Source organism: Notothenia rossii (assembly GCF_949606895.1).
Source record: "Notothenia rossii genome assembly, chromosome: 9".
In the NCBI taxonomy this organism is placed as follows: domain Eukaryota; kingdom Metazoa; phylum Chordata; class Actinopteri; order Perciformes; family Nototheniidae; genus Notothenia; species Notothenia rossii.
Window position 1 is genome coordinate 6,319,219 of NC_136907.1, and position 23,636 is coordinate 6,342,854.

At 41.0% G+C, this 23,636-nt stretch overlaps 1 protein-coding gene across 1 annotated transcript; it reads left to right on the forward strand.

Annotated features, from left to right (window-relative positions):
* Positions 1–348: 348 nt before the first annotated feature.
* mybbp1a (MYB binding protein (P160) 1a) lies at positions 349–23,636 on the forward strand. The gene is made up of 27 exons (XM_079648126.1): positions 349–595; positions 1,380–1,475; positions 2,131–2,214; positions 2,313–2,387; positions 2,620–2,727; positions 3,089–3,279; positions 3,716–3,883; positions 4,446–4,563; positions 5,806–6,095; positions 6,542–6,652; positions 6,732–6,857; positions 8,510–8,716; positions 9,143–9,251; positions 9,334–9,427; positions 9,971–10,131; positions 10,473–10,589; positions 10,736–10,906; positions 11,280–11,462; positions 11,684–11,841; positions 12,868–13,002; positions 14,801–14,891; positions 16,051–16,182; positions 16,327–16,395; positions 17,374–17,487; positions 18,355–18,456; positions 19,337–19,461; positions 22,938–23,636. Exons 1-27 carry the CDS (start codon positions 419–421, stop codon positions 23,290–23,292), a joined length of 3,867 nt encoding a protein of 1,288 aa, XP_079504252.1. The 5' UTR covers positions 349–418; the 3' UTR covers positions 23,293–23,636.

Sequence of the window (23,636 nt, forward strand, 5' to 3'; positions counted from 1 at the left end):
TTATTAGGAAAGCATTTAAATGTACAAACATTTCAGACATGTCTTCAAAAGACTCGGCATAATGAATTTTTAAATAAAATCATATAAATAATAATGATGAGTAAAAATATGTAATACGATATTAAAATCCATAGATTAGAGATGTATTTAAAATACGTTTGACATTTGTATAACTTATTTCAGTTTCTAAAAGTGTAACAGTCTTAATTGATATTTTTAATCGTTATTGTAGCATTAATACTTTATTTATTTTCAACATATTTTACACTTTTGCCATTTTGTGACACTTCTGTTCTTTTTTCCAATAAAGTTTTGCAAAAGTAAAAAAAAGAAAACGTTCGACCCGGAAGTAGAATCCGCCGAGTTCCACACGTGTTTCCTCTCAGCAGCAGCATGTACTGATAGACCACAGAGGGAAATGTCTGTAGAGATGGTGGAGCTCTCCGTGAAAACAGCGGAGCCGGTGCGCCCGGCCGGAGTCCTGCAGCAGAACCGGGTCTTCCTCGATTTCTTCTGGGACATCGCCAAGCCCGAGCAGGAGGTCCGGCTGAAGGCCGTGGAAGACCTGATCCAGTACCTGAAGAAAAGCGACCAGGTGAGGGGAGATCTGACACACACAAACACACAGCGTGGAGACACTGCGAAGTAACGGAACTCGTTAGTGGTAACACTTTTAACGTCAGTAGTTGTGGAAGGAATACATCATTAATGTACTACTATAAAAGTAGTGGTGATGTAACAATAATGTCAAGCATATTCTGTTATGAGTAAAGACTGCATGTGCTGTATAGGGTGACAAATCCAAGTACTGCATTTAAATCAAACTGCAGTGAAAGCGTCAGGAATATATCAAAAATAAACTTAAAGTACCAACAATAAAATTATGTATATGTAATTTAAAACGTAATCAATCAAGGTGAAATGTGTGATATATCCCAATATCACACATTTTATCATTGTCTCAGTGGACTTTACAGTTTGTATAGAATACAAATACGACACCCTCACATTGGATAAAGAAAGACTTCCAAAGAAACCCTCCACAGTTAATGGGGAAACATTGAGGACATTTCGGTGAAAGCAACAGAGGAGGGTCCCTCTCCCAGGACGGACAGACGTGCAATAAGTGTCGTGTGTAAATTAAAAAAAGATAATACATTAACAACATAGGAAGTCCAAATGCTTGAGAATGCATCTGTCTATAAATAATAATAATAAGATGAATCCAGGTGGATGTCAACAATCCTGTGGGTGCCATCAAAGAAGTAGTAACGTGAACATAAGGCAGGAACACAACTAGTGATCGTGTTAATTGTACAATATGTTGGTTGATACTCTAACTAAGTACTGCTTGCATCATCTGTGTGTTTGTGTTTCAGGCAGATGAATTGGACTACACATTTAAAAGGCTGGTGGACGGACTGGCTCACACTCGAGAGGCAGCGAGGCCCGGCTTCAGCCTGGCTCTGGGACAGGTGAGACAACCTCAGAAACATTTCTAAAACACACACAAGTTTGTAAATAGAATTGTATTTCAGGCTCTCTTGTACTTGTGAATACCAGAAATGTGACTATGACTAAAAACTCAGATCATGGCCCTCATGAGTCTTATGTGGTGAAGGAATCAGAATGCATGAAACAACTGCAAAAGGTAAAGTATTTTATTGTGCAAGCTTTGCGTACCACATAACAACAGAAGTTGCATAGTGCACATTCAAATACTTTTCTTATGAATGAATAAGGGACTCCTTTCTCTGCCGCACAGCTCGAGCGCCCTTCGCCATATTTTAAACGTTATTACGGTATATGAAAAATGTATATTATACGGAATAAAGCTCAAGGTGTTCGGCATGAGACGATTTAAAGCCCAGCACTACATGTGACAAAATATCTTTACCAACTCGGAACACCGTTTTAAGATGCGTCAATTGATTAACCACACACACACTGGAGTAGACAGTTAAGTCATTTAGTTTGAATGAAGTCAAACTAGTTTTCCAGTTGAGTTTCTGAATATGTGTGCTAGTCATGGCGTTAATGAATTGTGAATCTTTGGAAACTGAGCTCCAGTAGCAGCGGGTATAAGGAACGTGGTTGGCTTTATTATAACATGAGTTTCTGTTCCCTCAGGTCCTGAGTGCCTTTGAAGATGTTCCTCTACAGACTGTTCTCGACAGAATCAAAGAAAAGCACAATTTGCAGACCGTGAAAAAAGTGAGTGTTTTTAATATTTTCTTTCTCTGTTTGCTCCAACCGTTTCATAACGTCCTTTTTCTAAATGTTGACTTTTTTATCTTGTATGTTTATTTTAGAAACTTTTTAGAAATGCTATGTTTGGGAACTTGTTTGGCGTCCTCGCCATTCATCAGTCCAGCCGCCTCCCTAAAGTAAGTAGTCTCACCACAAGTCGTTTAAGTTTTTTCGAATAAGTTGAGATATAAATAGAAACAAACATGTTTTTTGGAACAAAATAAGCAATGAATGGTTGTGGTCCGTCCCGTGTGTGTGTGTGTGTGTGTGTGTGTGTGTGTGTGTGTGTGTGTGTGTGTGTGTGTGTGTGTGTGTGTGTGTGTGTGTGTGTGTGTGTGTGTGTGTGTGTGTGTGTGTGTGTGTGTGTAGGAGCCCCAGGTGGTGTTGGGGTGTGTGAAGCTGCTGCAGAGTCTCAGTCAGCGCAAACAGCACCTGAAGGAACTGCCGACTAAAACCATGATGGACATCCTCAACGAGGTAAACGCTCACAGCTCTACACTATCATAGGGGGGTCTTATCTAATAGAGACACGTGCTTAATTTAAAACACATCTTATTTTACTTGAATTCATCTTGTCAGTGTGCCATCTCTTCAGGGGAATGGACTTCAAAAAAGAAGTACAAAATAAGATAATCTTTTATTTGAGTAGAAGTCATTATGAACAACACATTTACGTTTTTTCTGCGTTTGTTAAACAACACGAAAGTTTAAACTCCTTTTTTGTATTGTTTGTTTTGCATGTATAAAACATATCTGTATTTGAAAGTTTCTTTGAATACTTGTATAAAAGCTGTATAGAAGTTAAACACGAGTCCTCCCTGCTGATTGGCTGCCTCAGATCCCAGAGGATGTGTTTGAGGAGGTGCTGCTGAGCGCGCTGCAGACGGAGCTGGAGGCGGCGTTCAGCACCCCGGAGCAGCTGCAGCTGCTGCTGGTGGCTCTGAGGCGTTTCCCCCAGACCCTCAAACCCAAGAAACTGAAGAAGCTGCTGGGCTGCTCCACCATCATCAACGCTGACAACATCCCCAAGTGAGAGGAGTGGGGGCTTCTTCCCCTTTCGCATATTTCATTAATTAAGATTTCCCTAATTCAAAGTGTCTCTTCTTCACCTGCTGTTTATGATCGTGTAACCGGGCGAAACATAAATGAAACATGGAGCCATGGGAGGGGGGGATATTCACAGAAACGTTTAGTCAAAAATGTAAAATGACCTTTTGTGACTTTATAATGTCAGATAATATCAAGTTGTTTCTCATTAATGTGAGTTTTTATTCTCATATCTGCAATTTAATGTTGGAAAAAACCCACATCCACAGAATGTATTTTTTTTCAAAACCTTTTTTAAAGAGAATGGTCCTAATACTCGTATCTAGATAGATATATATATATATATATATATATATATATATATATACATACCGGCTGCAGTGAGGTGGATCTAATGCCTCGCGGTGATGCCCTGCAGGTTGCTGGACGTGTTAAAGATGGCGGCGCGCTCGGTGAAGAAGGAGTGCGTCCTCCCCTCCGTGGTGCTGGACCTCCTGAAGCTCTCTCTGAAGGAGGACAGCTTCCAGCTCTTCTGGGACAACGCCATCATCAACGGCATGTTGAAGGAGGCGGCAGGCCCCGCGCAGTGAGTACACAGAGGGGGGGGGGGGACTTGGAGAGACACGGGGAGAGACACGGGGAGAGACACGGGGAGAGACACGAAGAGAGACACGAAGAGAGCAGGAACTTTGATGGAAAACACTGATGGTTTATTTGGAGCTTCGGCCGGAGAATTCACAAGACATGTTCTGAGCCACGAGGTGTCACAGCGGATGCCAAACACATTCTGAAGACCTCTACCCCAGACCCCCGGCTGGTTCTGAGATAAAACACTATAATAACACCTCTATCAGGGGAGGGAGGGGACGGGGGGACGAGAGACAATGAGCCTCCTTCACCAATATCTTACATATTTGTATTTGATGTGGTGCTGAGGAAGGTCAGATTCATGACGTTGTCTTGAACTGCAGAACTGTTCGTACCTGTGTTCTCAGGATGAACCCTATCCTACGTCTTTCTGTAGAAGTAGCCTTTCATTCTTACCTGGACCTGCAGCCTGTTCCCTTTTTGAATATCTTTGTGTACTTTTGTATTGTATTGTATCTTCATCCTGTTTGACTCTCTGACCTGTGGCTGTTTCCTCTCAGCTACCTGAGCTTCCGGCTGCTGGGCAGTGCGCTGCCTCTCCTGTCCGCAGAGCAGCTGCAGGAGGTGTTATCTGGAGAGGTGATGGTGCAGTACGGAGAGCACGTGGTGGCGGCTCAGGTCAGTCGTCTAGCTGCACAATATAGCACTTTGACTTTAACGTCTTCATGAGCGATAAACACGATTGGCTCATTGCACATAGGGATTTGAGTTAGTTGAAGGAAAAGTAGAATACTGCAGTTTATTAGGTTAAAACTGATTTGCTTTATGTTATTTGTGCCTTTTAACTTCAATTTGAATGAATCTTGAAAATATTTTTCTTACATTTGAATGAAAATCAACCAGAAATATGTTGTATTTAAGCAGTATACTGAAAGCAGTAGAAAGGAAGAACATGGTAAACTTACATATCTGTTAATCAAGTAATATCGTGATCCTATACATTTTTTTTAAAAGCATTCCCTTTTCTTTATATGTGAAAAATAGCTTTGTAGATTATAGCTTGAAATGTATCAGGAGTACTTAGGCGCTTTCACACCCCAGTACTTTTCCCAGTATAGTTCCGATAGTTCTTGAAATGTTGCGTTCACAACAAAAAAATCCGGAACTAAAATTAGTTCATGAAAACCTTTTCACCCCCTTTCCGTCCCTGCTAGAGAGCAGGGGCTTTCATGGGAGAATAAGGTTCCTATGTCTGATTGGCTGGGCGGATTGCAAACCACGCCCCGTAAAACTCCCAAAACGTTTTGTGAAGCCGCCATTTTATTTTCCTCGCATTATTAGCATTAGCATTAGCCCAGCGAACAAACAGAGAGAGACTAATTTATGGCAACACAAAAGAAAACATGGGAGCGGTGGAGATGAGGAGGTGTCGGCGTTCTGGCGATTTACTCGGAAGGCTTCAGTAGAAGCTGCTGGGAGTCCCAGCAGCTTCTACTGAAGCCAGTCCCCAACAACTGGGGACTTGCGGCCGGGGACTTCGGGTGGCGGTATACGCCGTGAAGTCGTTTGCGGCCTGCCAGTAAACCCAAAGCAGACGAAGAAGAAGTGACGTCAGCGGCTTCATTTGCCTAATCCACCCCCAGGAACTTATTCCGGTGTGAACGCGATCTGCTCTTAGTTCATGAGAACTAAAGAGTTCTCATGAACTAAGTACGACAAAGTACTTGGTGTGAAAGCGCCTCTTGAAAGAGTACACAACTTGAATTAATTATTAAATATATCAATTTAAGTATAAATCCATTAATTCTGTTGAATAGAGGAACCCATAGCATTAAAGTGCTTAATGGGAAACGCCAACTTTTAAACAATAAAATATAAACAGCTCATAAAATACAAACCTCTATTATTGTTCTCTTGCAGAAGCCGGACCGCTTCAAGCTGGCTCCGGAGATGGATGTGTTCGTGTCGGACTTCCTGCAGGAGTGTCAGGACGCAGACAAACAGCTGATCGTGATGGTGCGCTTCTCCGCGTTGACCAACAAGGGCTACCCGGTGGTGCCTTCGGTGTGGAGGGTGGTGCAGCACCTACAGCCGGCCGCCGTGGAGCAGTACGTCGCCTGGCTGAAGAAAACCTTCCTGCAGCCGCAGATCGACAAACTGCTGGACTTCAGCACGCGCAAGCAGAAGGACAACCCGGCAGCCAAGGAGCAGTGAGTTTCAAGATTCAACGCTTTTATTGTCATGTGTACACATAGCTACAAAAGCTTAGGTCACAGGCTCCTCCAACAGTGCACTCAGAATCAGTTATTAACGGCATATGTATATTGCACATATTGCACATAGTTGGTTGGTATTTAACAGCAAGAACAACACAATAAAACAGATGAAATAGTTAAAATAGTGCAAGTAATACAAATAGAATAGTGCAAGGAGAGTCTATATAAAGTAGTTGGAATATGATATATTAGATAAATCACTTCTAAGTTTCAAACAGATGAATGTTATGGATGTTCTTTCAAAAGTTCAGGTGTTGAACAGTCTTATGACCCGTGGGATGAGACTGTCCGTCATTTTAAACGACCTGGCCTTTCAGCAGCATGCCTACCTGTCTACATGGAAATTGGTTGAATGTAATCGTTAATTATTTCGTCCTCAGGAAGGATGACTCCGTCTTCCGCCTGAGGAAGTGGATTATCTCTCGGCTCTGTGCGATCATCGATAACCACCTGGTGAAGAAGTCTGAGGATCTGATCATGGATGTGGCCAGGTGAGCTGACTGAAGGTTTATTCTACACGAAGAGAAGAGACAGCTGTCAGCCGGTGTCTAATTCTTTTTGATCTTCCAGGTTTGTCTTCTTCCACGCGTTCTTTGGCACCAAGAAGGCCTCGGCCGACATCCCGGAGACGAAGGGGAAGCTGTCCGTCCCGCTGGACGATAAAATCAGAGCCGTGCTCGTCAACTCTTTCTTTGGGTGAGGATTAGTACACTGTATTTATTAGGAATAAAAAAATATATATATTTTAGCATTCTTCATCATCAGCTTTTATTGAAGAGACTCTTGGTCCATTTTTAAAAGACAGACAACACTCAAATATAAATAAAACTGACTGGTATCGTACAGCACTGAGACACGGATTTGAAAGCAGCATAATAACAGTTATGAGAATCATTTAATCGACAGATGCATTTGTACATCAGATTTCTCAAGAGAGCATGGAACGGGTTGACTCGTGCTTTACAAAACATTTCACTTGCACTGCACCACCTTTTCAAAGCAGTATATGCAAATCATCCTCATAAGCAACCTGGAGCGTCTGGAGGCTCGCCTTCTTAAACTTGAGCCACAAGGGGGCAGTATAGAGTATAGGGCAGTATACAGACGAGTACAATAAGCTCTCAAGAGGTTCCCCTCTAAAAAATTATCTGAACACCAAGAGAATGTTCTAGCCCAGGGGTTCCCAAACTTTGCCATGCCAAGGACCCCCATATAGCATTATCGTCTGGCGGGGACCCCCCTGTTGCAATTCTTTTTTTAAATGAGTACATTATGATGGAGAATATGACAAATTAATCATACAGCTTGATACATTTTCTTAATATATATTTGTATTAATAATTAATAATCAGTTATTCTTCTAAAAAATGTTTATTTATCTTTAGTTTGTCGTTCATTACATTCATTGTGTCTTCTGTTATAAACATTCTTAACACAATATTAAACAGTAATATCAACAGTAAATATATTTTTAAAGCATTTCTAAAGTGATTTCTGTCTTTATAATATTATATAATTTTGAACAGTAATATGAACAATTAACATATATTTGCATTTTTGAAAGCTACTTATGCCTTAATAATATAATATATAATATTCAACAGTAATATTAACAGTAAACATATTTATATTCATATATAAACATCAATATTTGCTACATCCGTGCTCTGATTCAGTCGAGAGCGAAATATTCACTAGCTCTCACTTGCTCCAAAAGCTGAGCAGATATTCAGTGTCACTCTCAGTAGCGGCAGCTCGATTCTGAGTGACTTGAAGGGCGGTCGTGTGATTTAAAAAAATAATTATATATGAATAAGTAAAACATATTAAAAGATTGGCATCAAAGGACACAGATTGATAGATATGCAGTTATTAATAACATCTAAAAAAAAAAAAAATGTAACTTTAAAAAAAAAAAAAAATTCCCCTTTCCCTCAAACTTTGCGTGACCCCCCTGGCGGCCCCCACTTTGAAAAAAACAGTTCTAGCCAACATGTTAGCTTGTGTATATAAGACACGCCGCTGTCTATACATGTCATCATCATCAGGCATTTCCTCTGTGACGATGTGTCCCAGATACTTTGTATTAATAACAGTATTAATATAATTACACTACTGCATATATTGTAATATATTTATGTGTTATAAAATGTAGTACAACGTGTACAGTTTAACACAATCTCTATGAAACCTGATGTAATTATATGATTCTGTTTTCTTCAAGTTTGTATTTTGTTGGTCGAACGCACTTATTGTAAGTCGCTTTGGATAAAAGCGTCAGCTAAATGTAATGTAATGCGTGTTTAGTGTCACTGCCTCCTCTCTGACTTCCTGTCTGCCCCCCCCAGCCTCCTCCTCTCCATGCACCACCTCCCTCTGGCGGAGGACTCTCCTGAAGGTGTAGCAGTGAGTCAGAAGCGTGCGCTCGGCGTCACGGCCGACGGCACCATGTGGATCTACCACCTGGTGCAGTACGCCCAGAGCCTGCTGAGTCAGCCCAAACACGCCCAGAGCAGCCAGCCCTTCAGCCCCGAGCAGAGCCAGGCCTGGGACAGGTGGGCTTTTGTATATTCACGTATAACACGTATCAGTCTGGGTTTTTAATTTATTTAAGTTATTTTATTTTATTTATTTTTATTTTATTTTATTTATTTTATTTATTTTATTTATTTTATTTATTTTATTTATTTTATTTATTTTATTTTATTTATTTTATTTATTTTATTTATTTTTATTTATTTTTATTTATTTTATTTATTTTATTTATTTTATTTATTTTATTTATTTTATTTATTTTATTTTAGCATTCAAAAATAAAATAAATATATTTATTGATGTACAGCACTTTAGTTAACTGTTGTTTTTAAATGTGCTATATAAATAAAGTTGGATTGGACGCAGGAGCAGGACACTATCTGTTTAATGGGTGATGCTAAATGAGTTGTTTCACACCCTGGCTCTACGTGTGTGTTTTCTTGCAGCATGCTGGAGTCTGTGGCCAACCTGAAGAAGAAAGCAAAGAAAGGTCCGTCAGCAGAGAGCAGCGCCTTCCAGCAGCTCTTCCTGTTGGTCGGCATGCACCTGTTCAAGGTACTGCACGCCACCAGAGGCTTTGTTGTATTGGAATAGTGTTGTTATTGCAGCCATTATAAAGTGCTAATCTCTCCTGAAGGCCCCTGAAGAGCTGCTGGTCATCATGAAGGACCTGCAGAGCTGCATGGACAAAGCTCAGGAGAAGAAGGCCAAGAAGAAGAAGAAGAAAGAAGGTGATGCCTCACACTGATGCACTTAGTGTTTTAACAGTCAAGTGTGTGTGTGTGTGTGTGTGTGTGTGTGTGTGTGTGTGTGTGTGTGTGTGTGTGTGTGTGTGTGTGTGTGTGTGTGTGTGTGTGTGTGTGTGTGTGTGTGTGTGTGTGTGTGTGTGTGTGTGTGTGTGTGTGTGTGTGTGTGTGTGTGTGTGTGTGTGTGTGTGTGTGTGTGTGTGTGTGTGTGTGTGTGTGTGTGTGTGTGTGTGTGTGTGTGTGTGTGTGTGTGTGTGTCCACCTGCCTATGCAGCTTCCCCTCAGCTCTATAGAGCGCGATAACATATTTCCCAAAAAAAGAGCTAAAAGAAAAGGTCATATCCGACCTAAATATCACTCCGTGTTTGCTGAATGTGTGAAAAGACAACTGTGTGCCCACGTGTTAGTAATTTCAACTTCTGAAGGATATCAAATACAAGAGGATCTTTGTACCCTGTGCCCTGAAGGGTCCAGAGAAAATGTTACCAACATTGCTTTAGTTTAACGTGTATACGTGTGTGTGTCCAGCCGTGGAGGAGGAGGAGGAGCCTGAGTGGGTGGAGGTGATGGTGGACATCCTGCTGTCTCTGCTGTCCCAGCCGAGCAGACACATCCGACAGGTCTGCAGGACGGTGTTCTCCTCCATCTGCCCCAACGTCACTGCTGCCGCCCTCACCGCCATCTTAGACGTGAGACACACACACACACACACACACACACACACACACACACACACACACACACACACACACACACACACACACACACACACACACACACACACTTTTAACTGTGAGAGGTAAAGGATTATCTTATATTAAATAATATTATAGCGCTAAGACTTTGGTCAAATCACTTTTTCCTGGAACTTTATTTGAGTTATTAATTTGTATTTATAGTTTAAGAAATGAAACTCAGTTAATACATTCTCTTTTTCTTGAATCGTTTTCCTCTGTATGTTTTATTTATATAGTTTCTGATTGTTTGTCTTGAAAACCTGTTTAATTGTTATGATGGTCGCTGTGTGAAGGTCCTGGACCCAGAGAGGGATGACGAGGACGACGCTGCTGTGGTCGTCACCGATGACAACAAAACCCAGAAGAAGAACACAAACGAGGAAGATGACGAGGAAGACGAAGACATGGAGGTCAGTTCTTCTTTTGCTTATTGAACAACTTGTGCTGCGGCCTAGCTTTGCCACTACTAAATCTAAAAGCCACTTATCCTGCTAAAATCTAATTAGGAGAAAATTAAGATTTTAAATCCTATAACGTGTCGTTGTGTCTCCGCTAGAAGTCTGATGGATCGGATGATGACTCCGATGAGGATGAAGATGATGAAGCAATGGAGGAGGATGACGCAGAGGACGATGAAGACGAAGAGGACGATGAAGAGGAAGTGGGGCCAGTGGACCAAAACTTCCGTATTAAGATGATGAAGATCCTGCAGAATCAGAACGCTATGGTGGGTTTTCAGGCATCTCCTTAGTGTACACACATTAGCTTCATGTAGCTTAGCCCCAGTGTAAACCTGGAACGAGCGGTCAAGCATCTCAAGAAGCTTCATTTTAGTTTTGTTTGTAGGTCTTTACGGTTCATTTGTTGTTTTTAGCACTGTATGAGGTGGCCATCATATTTAAATATTGTCTTTAAATACTCTCTCCCTTTTGTCTATACCAGTTTTACCTTTTAATTACAAGTTCCATTATATATTTAATGTGGATTCAGAGCAACCCCACCCTCTACTGCACCTAACAGTTTTAAATGGTGACACTGCTAGGTAAAGTTAGTATTATGTCAGATCTCAGCTCACGTTGAATCTTGTATTTTATTTTCAGACCACAGCAGGGACAGAGGGGGACGGCAGCAGTGATGAAGAAATGGACGATGACGCCATGTTGCAGCTGGATAAAGGTCTGGCAGAGCTTTTCTCAGAGCAGAAGAAAAAGGCCCAGGCCAAGAAGGATGAAAAGACAAAAATGCAAAAAGAGAAAGCGCTTGTCCGAGACTTTAAGATCAAGGTACAGTAACCCAAGAGTTGTTAACACTTTGGAAAATAAACCAATGAATTGAGTATTTTGATCTGGGTATAAAAGATACACATGTAAAAAATAGGTTTCACCTGAGAGATAGTTTCCACTTTGGAAAATACACTTTTTTCTAGCAGACAGAAACTGCTAGCTCAGCTCCATTAAAAGTCAAACGTATCCCTGAATCTCCCCTCTTGTGTGTGTTGTTGCAGGTCCTGGATCTGCTGGAGGTGTTCGTGGCGCGGCAGGCCGGCAGTCCTCTGGTTCTGGGTCTGGTGGAGCCGCTGCTAACCATCATCGACAGAGGGATGAGTTCTGACAGCGACCAGCAGGAGCAGGACTTCCTCCGCCGGGCCGCAGATATCTTCAGGTAAAACAGAGAGGGGTTCATAGCAACTGTGTTGGTTACGGAGTCAATTTAGGTTTTTCATTTTTTTTTCTTAACATGATTTGTGTTGAGCATGATTCTATATGTGGTTTGAAAAACACATTAGGCGCTTTCACACCAAGTACTTTTCCGTACTTAGTTCATGAGAACTCTTTAGTTCTGATGAACTAAGTACAGATCGCGTTCACACCGGAATTAGTTCCTGAGGGAGGATTAGGCAAATGAAGCCGCTGACGTCACTTCGTCTTCTTTGGGTTTACTGGCAGGCCGCAAACAACTTCACAGCGTATACTGCCACCCGAAGTCCCCGGAGTTGGGGACTGGCTTCAGTAGAAGCTGCTGGGACTCCCAGCAGCTTCTACTGAAGCCTTCAGAGTAAATCGCCAGAACGCCGTCACCTCCTCATCTCCACCGCTCCCATGTTTTATGTTGTGTTGCCATAAGTTAGTCTCTCTGCGTTTCTGCGCTGGGCTAATGCTAATGCTAATAATGCTAATGTGAGGATAATAAAATGGCGGCTTCACAAAACTTTTTGGGAGTTTGGTGGTTTTGCAATCCGCCCAGCCAATCAGACATAGGAACCTTTTTCTCCCACGAAAGTTCCTGCTCTCTAGCAGGGACTGAAAAGGGTCTGGAAAGGTTCTCATGATGTAAGTTCTAGTTCCAGATTTTTTTTGTGTGAACGGACATTTTCGGAACTATACTGGGAAAGTTCTTTTTATATTTTGTATTTAGTGATATAGGAGTTACAAGACAAGTACATACAAAATGACCAAACATACACGGAGACAAAAAAAAATTGTGTGCGTTTAAGGGATTAGACAAAAAGACTCATAAATGACTAAATTAAAATGATATGAGTAACAATATAATAGTCATGTATCCTAGACATGTAAATGGTAGCAGGACCTTAAAGACCTTAAAGGAGTAGAGAGGAGAAACATGAGTTCTTTATATTGTAAGATGTCTCATCCACTGATTCTCACCGAGTGAATGCATGTCTTTCAGGAACCAGCTGTGCAGGTCGAAGGTTTACTGCAAGACCGTCGGAGACAGAGAGGGGGAGCTGCACGACCTGCTGGAGAAACTGATGACGAAGAGCCAGAAGCTCTCTGACTCCTCCGTCTGCCTCTACTACTTCAGGTACTCAAGGTTTCAATGACTGGGCTGAGGGGAATAGATGTTAGTCAGCTGATACCATGTTAGCAAAAGAACATGATGTCCGAACATTCTAGTAATAAAATATGTGGATCAGGGAAGTATAGAAATACATGATTGTGAGATGCATTTTAAATCAATATAAGGATTTGTAAATGTTTGGTAACACTTTATTTTAAGGTACACATATTCACCATCAACTAGTTGTTAATTAACATGCATATTAGCCGTATCTTGGCTCTTTAGTATTCATTATAAAACACATATTAATGCCTTATTCTACATGACCATATTCTCCCAGTACTAGGCCATTAGTTGAGAGTTTGTCCTCAATAACCCTCTAATTAGTGCTTATCTATTGTAAGGAAGTTGTTATACATGAGTTTGGGTCTTATTATGCTCCATATGGGCCTAATTAGGCATTCTCTCATAACACCTAACAAATATGGACTATTCTTATGTAACAAGACATGAAACTACAAATGTTAATTGTGTCACCATGTGGTATTTCTAACTCAGAATATGTTCCCTATTTTAAAGTGAGGTCTTGTTCATAACCAATACGCTTGTAGTTTGACTCTAATATCAGTGTTTCCCATACATTGATTTATTTGTGGTGGGCCGCATCAAATAAATATCGTCGGCCACAAATGGATCTCATAAAAAAAAATATATTATTATTAATTATTATTATTTTTAATTTTTGGTAGTCTAATGGATAGTGAGGTGGGCTGATGATCAGAAGGTTGCGAGTTCAAATCCTGCCTGGAACACCACTACTAGTGTGCCCTTGAGCAAGGCACTTAGCCCTCGGTTACTCCAGGGAGAATGTCCCTGTGATTGGTCATTGTAAGTCTCTTTGGAATAAGGCGTCTGCTAAATGCCTGAATCGTAAATGATATTTTTGGGAGAATAAACCCCACAGATCCTCAACTCCGGTGTGTTTCACTCATTAACAACGCAACACAGAGCAACAAGATCGTTGTCTACAGTAGCCATGAACTCGCATGTATTATCTTATTTGAGGGGGGGGTGGATGCATGGACCACCCGAATAGGTTAAGGGGCCTTTGGCTTTTCTTGCCGGGGGGGGGTGCCCCCACAAATAGAATCAAATTCTGTGGGAAACACTGAATATACACAAAAGAACATGTGGTAACACTTTATATTAAGGTACACTTATTCCCCATCAACTAGTTGTTCATTAACACATTAGAGTCAAACTACTAGTTTATTGGTTATGAACGAAACAAGTTAGAAATACCACATCTTGACACAATTAACACTTGTAGTTTCATATCTTGTTACATAAGAAACGCATGTACGACAACGTCCTTACTTGCAATAAATAAGCACTAATTAGAGGGTTATTGAGGAAAAACTCAACTAATGGCTTATTACTTTAGAATTAGGCATTAAGTGTTTAGTAATGACTAATAAAGAGCCAATATACGGCTAATATGCATGTTGAACTAGTTGATGGTGAATATGTGTACCTTAATCTAAAGTGTTACCAAATGTTCTTTTTTGTATTCTTTTTGTTCCGCTTTAGTATTTGAAAACACTCCACACATGTTTTGATTTCTTAATATTAACTCATCATCCGTGTTATTCTGAGTTGACGGCTGCATCACACCGTCCTCTTGAGCTGGATGGTGTTGCGTTCTTTTTAGCTGTTCAAACTTTTGAGTTGTTACGGGACGTAGACCTTAGAGGTGAAGAACTAAATACCAGGTCCCAGTGTCAGTCTCCTGTAGTTTGCTGATGTCTATCTGTCCCTGCAGCGCGTCTCTGTACGTGGTGAAGGTGCTGCGAGGAGCTCCAGCTGCTGAAGCCAAAGAGGACGCCACGGCTGACGGAGCTCCAGGAAGTGACGTACGTTTACACACAGATTCATTTGGTTTAGTTCAGTAAGGCTCGGTTTCACTCGTAAACGCCTTCCTGCGGTCGGATCTGCTGGGTTTGGATCACTCGCCAATAGTTGCAACTGTGAAAATTACTTTCTTTCATATTATGGAAAAATCAGTGTTCTTCCCTGAATTGTATTGAGTCAGGAAGTCACCGGTAACACGACCCTCTATTATCCAGAGAGTCTTCCTCACTCATTTAAGTAATTATTTTAGTTTCAGTATCTTAAATGTGATCATGGACTGGTTTCTGTAATAGTGAATTGGAATTCGTACAAAATGAGACCTTTGAAGATGTTGGTTTTTGGGAAATAGTGATTTTCTCCCAACTCAATAGTAGGAATGTCCCGATCACCTTTTTTTGCTCCCGATCCGATTCCGATCATTTGATTTTGACAATTTGCCGATACCGATTTTTCCCGATCCGATCTTTATGCAATGCATTAAGAGAAAAAAAAGCATTCAAGTTTTCCCTTAAGGTTATTTTTTAATTTAAATTGGATATTCTATCCAACATGGATATAGCTTCTTTCTTTCACAGCAGCATTGGATCAGTTCAGTTGTGCAGCATTGGATCAAAACAAAATAAAGCTTTCAGTACTCGTTAGCTTACTGCTACAATTAGACACTGCACCCTGCCCACTCTGTTGCCAGATTTGAGAGAAATAAGCAACCAGGTCTATGAAAACAAGCCCCAAAGAAGCAACACATACATGATGTTGTGTCATTTGAAACCAAAACTAAGGCCTCAGGATGACTTTAAGACGTGAACATGGTCATTTTTGTTTTGTAACATTGAATACAAAAAAAAAAAAGTATTAAAAAAATAATAATAATAAATTCCCGATCCCCGATTTTTTCCTCCCGATTCCGATCTTTTGAAAATCACGTGATCGGCTCCGATCGCCGATCACGTGATCGGATCGGGACATCTCTACTCAATAGTGATTGTTGTGGAGAAAGTGTTTTTTTACTAATACTAAATATTAAACAACAGAACCAAGCCCACATTGTGCACAGCGCCCATAAACTGCACATTCATCTCACTCCTGATGTTTTTCTGCTCCTTCATGGTGTGTGTGTGTGTGTGTGTGTGTGTGTGTGTGTGTTTGTGTGTTTGTGTGTAGTTGAAGTTCATGGGCAGCCTGGATGTGGACCGCGTCTCCAAGATCTTCATAGAAGCTCTGAACTCCTTCATGGGCCGCAGGAAGAGTCCGCTCAGCGCTCAGATGTTCACAGATCTGTTCACCAGGTTCCCCGTGAGTACAGCGGCACATCAGTTTATTTCTTCTTTCCAAGCTGTATTGTTTGCTTCAAGTTGTGAATCTATACAGAATCTATTACAGATCACTTCTAATTGGAACAGAACACATTTTTAAAGTTACCTTATGGGATATTTCCAGGGTTTGTGTGTGAAGATGTTGGATGCAGCCGTGCAGCACATCAACTCGGGGGTCAGAGTGCACCAGCAGGTAAGAGAGATGTTCTTTTAAAGTTCACCTGTTATGAAAAATCCTCTTCTTCATGTCTCTTCTACATCAACATGTGTCCCCTCTTCTTCATGTCTCTTCTACATCAACATGTGTCCCCTCTTCTTCATGTCTCTTCTACATCAACATGTGTCCCCTCTTCTTCATGTCTCTTCTACATCAACATGTGTCCCCTCTTCTTCATGTCTCTTCTACATCAACATGTGTCCCCTCTTCTTCGTGTCTCTTCTACATCAACATGTGTCCCCTCTTCTTCATGTCTCTTCTACATCACCATGTGTCCCCTCTTCTTCATGTCTCCTCTACATCAACATGTGTCCCCTCTTCTTCATGTCTCTTCTACATCAACATGTGTCCCCTCTTCTTCATGTCTCTTCTACATCAACATGTGTCCCCTCTTCTTCATGTCTCTTCTACATCAACATGTGTCCCCTCTTCTTCATGTCTCTTCTACATCAACATGTGTCCCCTCTTCTTCATGTCTCTTCTACATCAACATGTGTCCCCTCTTCTTCATGTCTCTTCTACATCAACATGTGTCCCCTCTTCTTCATGTCTCTTCTACATCAACATGTGTCCCCTCTTCTTCATGTCTCTTCTACATCAACATGTGTCCCCTCTTCTTCATGTCTCTTCTACATCAACATGTGTCCCCTCTTCTTCATGTCTCCTCTACATCAACATGTGTCCCCTCTTCTTCATGTCTCTTCTACATCACCATGTGTCCCCTCTTCTTCATGTCTCTTCTACATCAACATGTGTCCCCTCTGTGGAAAGAGACTCTGAAAGTTTCAGGAACAAAGATTCTCTCTCTTTTTGATCCATTTCTATAAAAACCTGTCTGAAAATGAGCTGATCAGATTTTGGCCACTTTATGACATCATAACGATGTTTTGTCTTGTGTAGCCAATCAGCAACCAAGGTAACCTGATGGACATTATTGTGTGTGTGTGTGTTCAGGGCCAGGCGTGTGTGTTGGTGCTGCGGGCGATGCAGAGCCGGGAGGTCCAGCAGCTGCTGAGCGGCGCTGCGTGGACCGAGCTCTGTGGGCAGGTCGCAGGTCAGCTGACAGCGGTAGGTCAACACAACTTTTTTTTTTTTTTTAACTTAATTTTCCTTTTTCTTAAACAACACATACAGCGTCAAGACACAAAAATACAGGTGTGCAGGTTGTCCTTTTTTGTTGGTGTATCCCTCCCCCCACCCCACAGAATAAGACTAGATTAATAGTCCAAAAACATTTAAAATGATAGACAAACAAATGGTTGAAATCACAGCACAACAAATAACTTAAAAACAACACATAAAACTGTCGAGATAAATGTCAGCCATGGTTGACTAAAGTAAATAGAGTACACGGCAACCATTTTTAACGTACATGGAAACTATGTCCTATAGGTCAACACAACTTAACATAATAATAATAATCCCAGGCATGAGCTGCATGTATGAACACTGGGCTGACTTTAAGCTAAAGTTTGCTAAAGGACGTGGTATATTGTTTTTATATTGCCGCTATGGGACGTTGTCTGGCGCTATATAGTCAATCAAAATGTTCCTGGGGCTGTAACTACACGTCATTTATTCTCTAGAAGACGAAACGTTTCCACAACAACATCCTTTAATTATATGTCTCGAAGGTTTAAGAAATTGCATCTTGCTCTGATGAATGATGATTAGAGCCACACTCACTGCCCCCTGTGTGTCCTCAAGATGGCTGATGGGAAAACACGCATTATAACATTTGTCACAAAAAACACTCGACCCCTGCGTTGTGCCGTCTGTGTAGTCCGAGCAAAACAACATCAGTCCGAATAGTTTTTTACCTTAAACCCTCCCTTATGAACTCAGAGACACTTACTTATATTATTATCTGGACAGCATTGACTGTATGAAGATATGTAATGCCAGCAGTGTAACCCGAGTGTCTTCTGCTCTCAGAGTCTGGAGAAGGTCGGGGAGACTGAGAGCAAAGTGGTGAAGGAGAAGGTGGTGAAGACCCTGGAGCTCTGTCAGTTCCTGGTGAAGAACGTCAAACAGCAGGTAGGTGTTGGCTGCAGGTGTGAGGGGGGGGTTCAATGTGTTGAAGTGTGTCTACTGGAGACCAGAGGTGGGAAGTAGTGGAGTACAAATACTTCGTTACTGTGCTTAAGTACATGGTTCTGGTATCAGTACTTTACTCCACTGCTTATTTTTCTGACAACTTTTTACTTTGACTTCTTACATGTTGAACTCAAATACCTGTACTTTCTACTTCTTACATGTTGAACACAAATACCTGTACTTTCTACTTCTCACATGTTGAACACAAATACCTGAACTTTCTACTTCTTACATTTTGAACACAAATACCTGTACTTTCTACTTCTCACATGTTGAACCCAAATACCTGTACTTTCTACTTCTTACATGTTGAACACAAATACCTGTACTTTCTACTTCTCACATGTTGAACCCAAATACCTGTACTTTCTACTTCTCTCATTTTCCAAACAGGCTGGTTCCTTTAGTCTGAATGTGTGTTTGGTGGCGTGATCATTATTATTTAGAGTCATTGCGTGCCTATTGATTTGAACACGATCCGTGTATCCATCATTTCCTGGTCTTCTCTAAAGAAGAGGGACCAATGGAAACGTTGTCATGTTGCCGTTGTTCAGCATGGAAACATTCATTAGCTAACAATTACATTATTGTTCTATTAGTATAAAGGGAGGTCAGGTACTCTTTAAAACAGCTGCTAGTTATGGGTACTTTTTACTGAAGTACATTTCAAAGCCTCTTTACTTTGACTTGAGTAAAGAAGTTTAGTCAGTACTTCTACTTTCACCAGAGTATTTTTAAACACGAGTATCTGTACTTCTACTTGAGTAAAGGATGTGTGTACTTCTCTGCTGAAGACTAAAGGCTCTGCTCTCATGTGTAGAAGCTGTCTGTGGACCTGGAGCCTCTGCAGACCGTCCTGCAGTCTCTGACCAGCGCCATCGCGTTCAAGAAGACGGGAAAGCTGGAGGACACGTACTGGGCCGTGGTGAAGCACTTTGGAGTCATGTGAGTTATTGTGTCAGCGTCTCAAGAGAGAGGTCATTCTCATGCAGCTACTCGCATGCATACTAGAAACCAGTATAGAGCAGAACAAACCATGTTAGCGAGGGTATAACCATATATAATGTTGACTTTGTCTCTGTGACATCAGTTCTGTAGAGCCAGCGTGAAGTGGGCGACTGGAAGCGTGAATATCATTTCAATGGAGAAAAAACACCCCTGTACAATTGGCTATTAAAGAGGCCCTATTCTGCTTCTTGGGCTTTACCCTCTCCTGTAGTGTGTTATACAGGTTTGAGTTATTTTTATAGAATGAAGTTCAGGTTTTGGCACTTCCATCTCTGCGCCTCGGAGGTTTGCCCCTTGGGTAAAAAAAAGATTTCTCTAAAAGTCTACAAATACATACTGCAAGTCACTGGCCTGGTTTACCTCCTACCTCCCCTCATGATTTAGTACTACCGTAACTCACTTACCGTACCCTTCAAATCCACAGTTTGGCTCAGATCAAAATGTTGTTTTTGTGTGAATTAGGAAAAACACTAAGCAACACTGATGTAGATTAACTATATAAATTCACTTCACATTAAGTTAATTAGGAGCATAATTGACTCTATTAGTTCACTTAGTAATTGACCTGCAATCTAAGGTTCATTAGCTGCCATCTGCCGCCTGAGATCTCAACAGGAAACGCTCCCGGTGGCAAGAATGGTGTTTGCTCTCTGTTTCAGAACAACGAATCACAACTGCAAAGATGCTCAACTGAACTTCAAATGCTTAAGACATGACTGAACGCTCTGCACACTGTGACCAATGCAGAAAATAAGCCTCTCAGTTTGCTCTCTGAGGAAGAGCTCGACCCGTGACGTCTGTGCATAAAATCCTATTTCTCACATAATTCAGCGTGCAAGCTCATTTAAACAAGTCAATTCAAAGTGCCTTACAACAAACACAAAAAGCGTTAGGAAATGGCAACTAAAAACATTTAGAAATTGTGTTTAAATGCATGCAAGAGAATATAAATAAACACATGCTAAATATAGAAACAGACTGGTTTAATGAATAAGTTAAAGGGCAGAATCAGAATTCCTTTATCGGGGAAATGTAAAGCGTTAGAGCAGCAACAGTACAGATAAAAGGACAAGCGTTTACTTGTATATTGAATAAAAACACATACATTTAAAAAATATATAAACAAATAATACACCATGGTAAAAAAGTAGCATAAGTAGCAGTATTTAAAAACGTATGGGATTCTAAAAACGTGTTGATGGAGCCTGTAACGTTAACAAAATGAACAACAATGTTAAAGTAATAAAAAGTTAATTGTATATAAGTGTATATTGCAAAGGAGCACTGGTATTGCATATAGGTTTTATATACAGGCAGTGTTATTGCACATCTGTGACAGTCTTTGTTGGGGTGGTGCTCTGCCAGGGAAAGATACATGCAGTGTATAAATATTATTTAGAAACAGAAAAGCCTTCACTTTGATTTGAACGTCGTTACCATGAAGTGCGTGTTGTTGCATTTGCGAGACGGCTCTGTACTGAGGCCACAGTTTGTCCTTGGATATGAATTTTACAAGAGTCAAATGTCAGTTTGGGTTTTAATCAGACTTTGAATCTAATTATGTTGAATACACAGACGCTAGAGCCTCTATGTGTAATGGCTTTTCCGCTCTGCTGTCAAAGCCGTTCTCCTCCTGTACGGACAGGCAGGATTGCTGTAGAAATAAGAAACCCTGTTACAGACTCACGGCCAGGAAATCGCACTTTACTGTGAGGAATCTAGCTCGGGGAATCAGGTTTCTCTTAACTCCTTAACCCGATAACAAAAACCAGGTTTCCTGTTTAAATTGCGTTTAAGAAATCTGATTACTGCAGGAGCAAACTGATTACCTAAGTGTTCCCACTGTCTCTATGTAACGGCAGCAGCACTGTACAGATTATGATCTGAACTAAAAACATGATGTATCCTCATCGTGCATCAGCTATTGGATTCTCCAGCATTACATATCATGTATTTTAAATCACTATCATTTACTCAAAAGGCCCCATTATGGTTTGGGGGGTTTTCCCTTTCCTCTAGTGTTATATAGGTTTTAGTGCATGTAAATGGTCTGCAAAGGTTCTCTCCCACGCACTCCCCTGGGACGTAAACACCTTAATTTGACTCTTTTGTTTACTTCTGTGACATCACTATGTAACTTCTAAGGGGTGGGACATCTCTTAGCGGTTGACCAATCACAACAGAGCCGGCCAGCTAACCAATCAGAGCTGGGCTCTGGTTTCAGACAGAGGGTGAAAAGAGGTGCTGCAGCACAGACAGTATGAGAACAATAAAGAGCTTTCTGAACATTAAAGCATGGAGACATGTCCCAGTAGAGACACTACATACTGATAAACACCTGCACATCATCAGGAGAGGACTCTTTAAAGTAGAGACACTACATACTGATATACACCTAAACATCAGCAGGAGAGGACTCTTTAAAGTAGAGACACTACATACTGATATACACCTGAACATCATCAGGAGAGGACTCTTTAAAGTAGAGACACTACATACTGATATACACCTGAACATCAGCAGGAGAGGACTCTTTAAAGTAGAGACACTACATACTGATATACACCTGCACATCATCAGGAGAGGACTCTTTAAAGTAGAGACACTACATACTGATATACACCTAAACATCAGCAGGAGAGGACTCTTTAAAGTAGAGACACTACATACTGATATCCACCTGAACATCAGCAGGAGAGGACTCTTTAAAGTAGAGACACTACATACTGATATACACCTGAACATTAACAGGAGAGGACTCTTTAAAGTAGAGACACTACATACTGATATACACCTGAACATCAGCAGGAGAGAACTCTTTAAAGTAGAGACACTACATACTGATATACACCTGAACATCAGCAGGAGAGGACTCTTTAAAGTAGAGACTCTACATACTGATATACACCTGAACATCAGCAGGAGAGGACTCTTTAAAGTAGAGACTCTACATACTGATATACACCTGAACATCAGCAGGAGAGGACTCTTTAAAGTAGAGACACTACATACTGATATACATCTGAACATCAGCAGGAGAGGACTCTTTAAAGTAGAGACACTACATACTGATATGGTTGAAGTAGATGGTTAAGCATGTGTTGGTGCCCAGATAAGTGGTTCAATTATACTGACTCTTGCTGAATCAAGATACATTTAATCAACCTACATATTTATTACTATTTTTGATTGAATTAATAACTTATTTTATTTAATAATTATTTTATTTTCCATACAAACATGCACTTCACTGTTTTCTTTAACACATAGCACCTGTATTGCAGTTGTTGTTCTTTCAGTGTGTTGTTTTGCATCTCAGTGTATTCTTTTGGTAAAGCACTTTGAAATTGCCTTCCTTGCCTTGTCTCAATCCATCATGATGACCTTGCGTATGTTCCTCTTCACATTTACAGAAAACCCAAAGTTGAAAAGATAAAGCCCGAGAAGAAAGCCGACCCAAAGGAACTTCTGAAGAAGAAGAAAGGTTTCCTGCCCGAGTCAAAGAAGCGTAGGAAGCGAGACATTCCCATCTTAGAGCCGGCGGCCGCGGCAGCCGCAGCGGAGCAGGCGACCCTCAGAGGGGGGAAACCTGCAGCAGGCACAGGTCACTGGAAAAAGAAACATGACAAGAAACCTAAACAGAAACGACCGGCCGACGGAGCAGCAGCCGCCGCCGCAGCAGCTTCTCCAAGCCCAGCCAAGAAGAGCAAGACGACAACATCTGAGAGCAGCTCAGCCACAAAGAAGAAACCCAAACAGAAGAAATAGGGAGGAGAAGTGAAGTGGACAATGTTTTTTATAGGCTGTGCTTTTTTGTTTCTATTTCTGTCTTTCCTTGGCTGCGATTTTGTTTCAGACATGTTCGTTTCAATATGAGATGTTGTAATACATATTGAGACTTTGGATGTGTGGGACATGGATTTAGATGGATTATTTTTCTAACGTTTGACTAGAAGTAATACTGTCTGCAACAATAAATGTATTTCTCTTCCTGGAGATTCATGATAACTCTGCTCCCACTGCAGTTTCTTTTGTGCTTTATTAATAAGAAACATTTGTAATATGTAAAAAGCAACTAAACATTACCAAATATAAATATGTTCTGAGTCTAA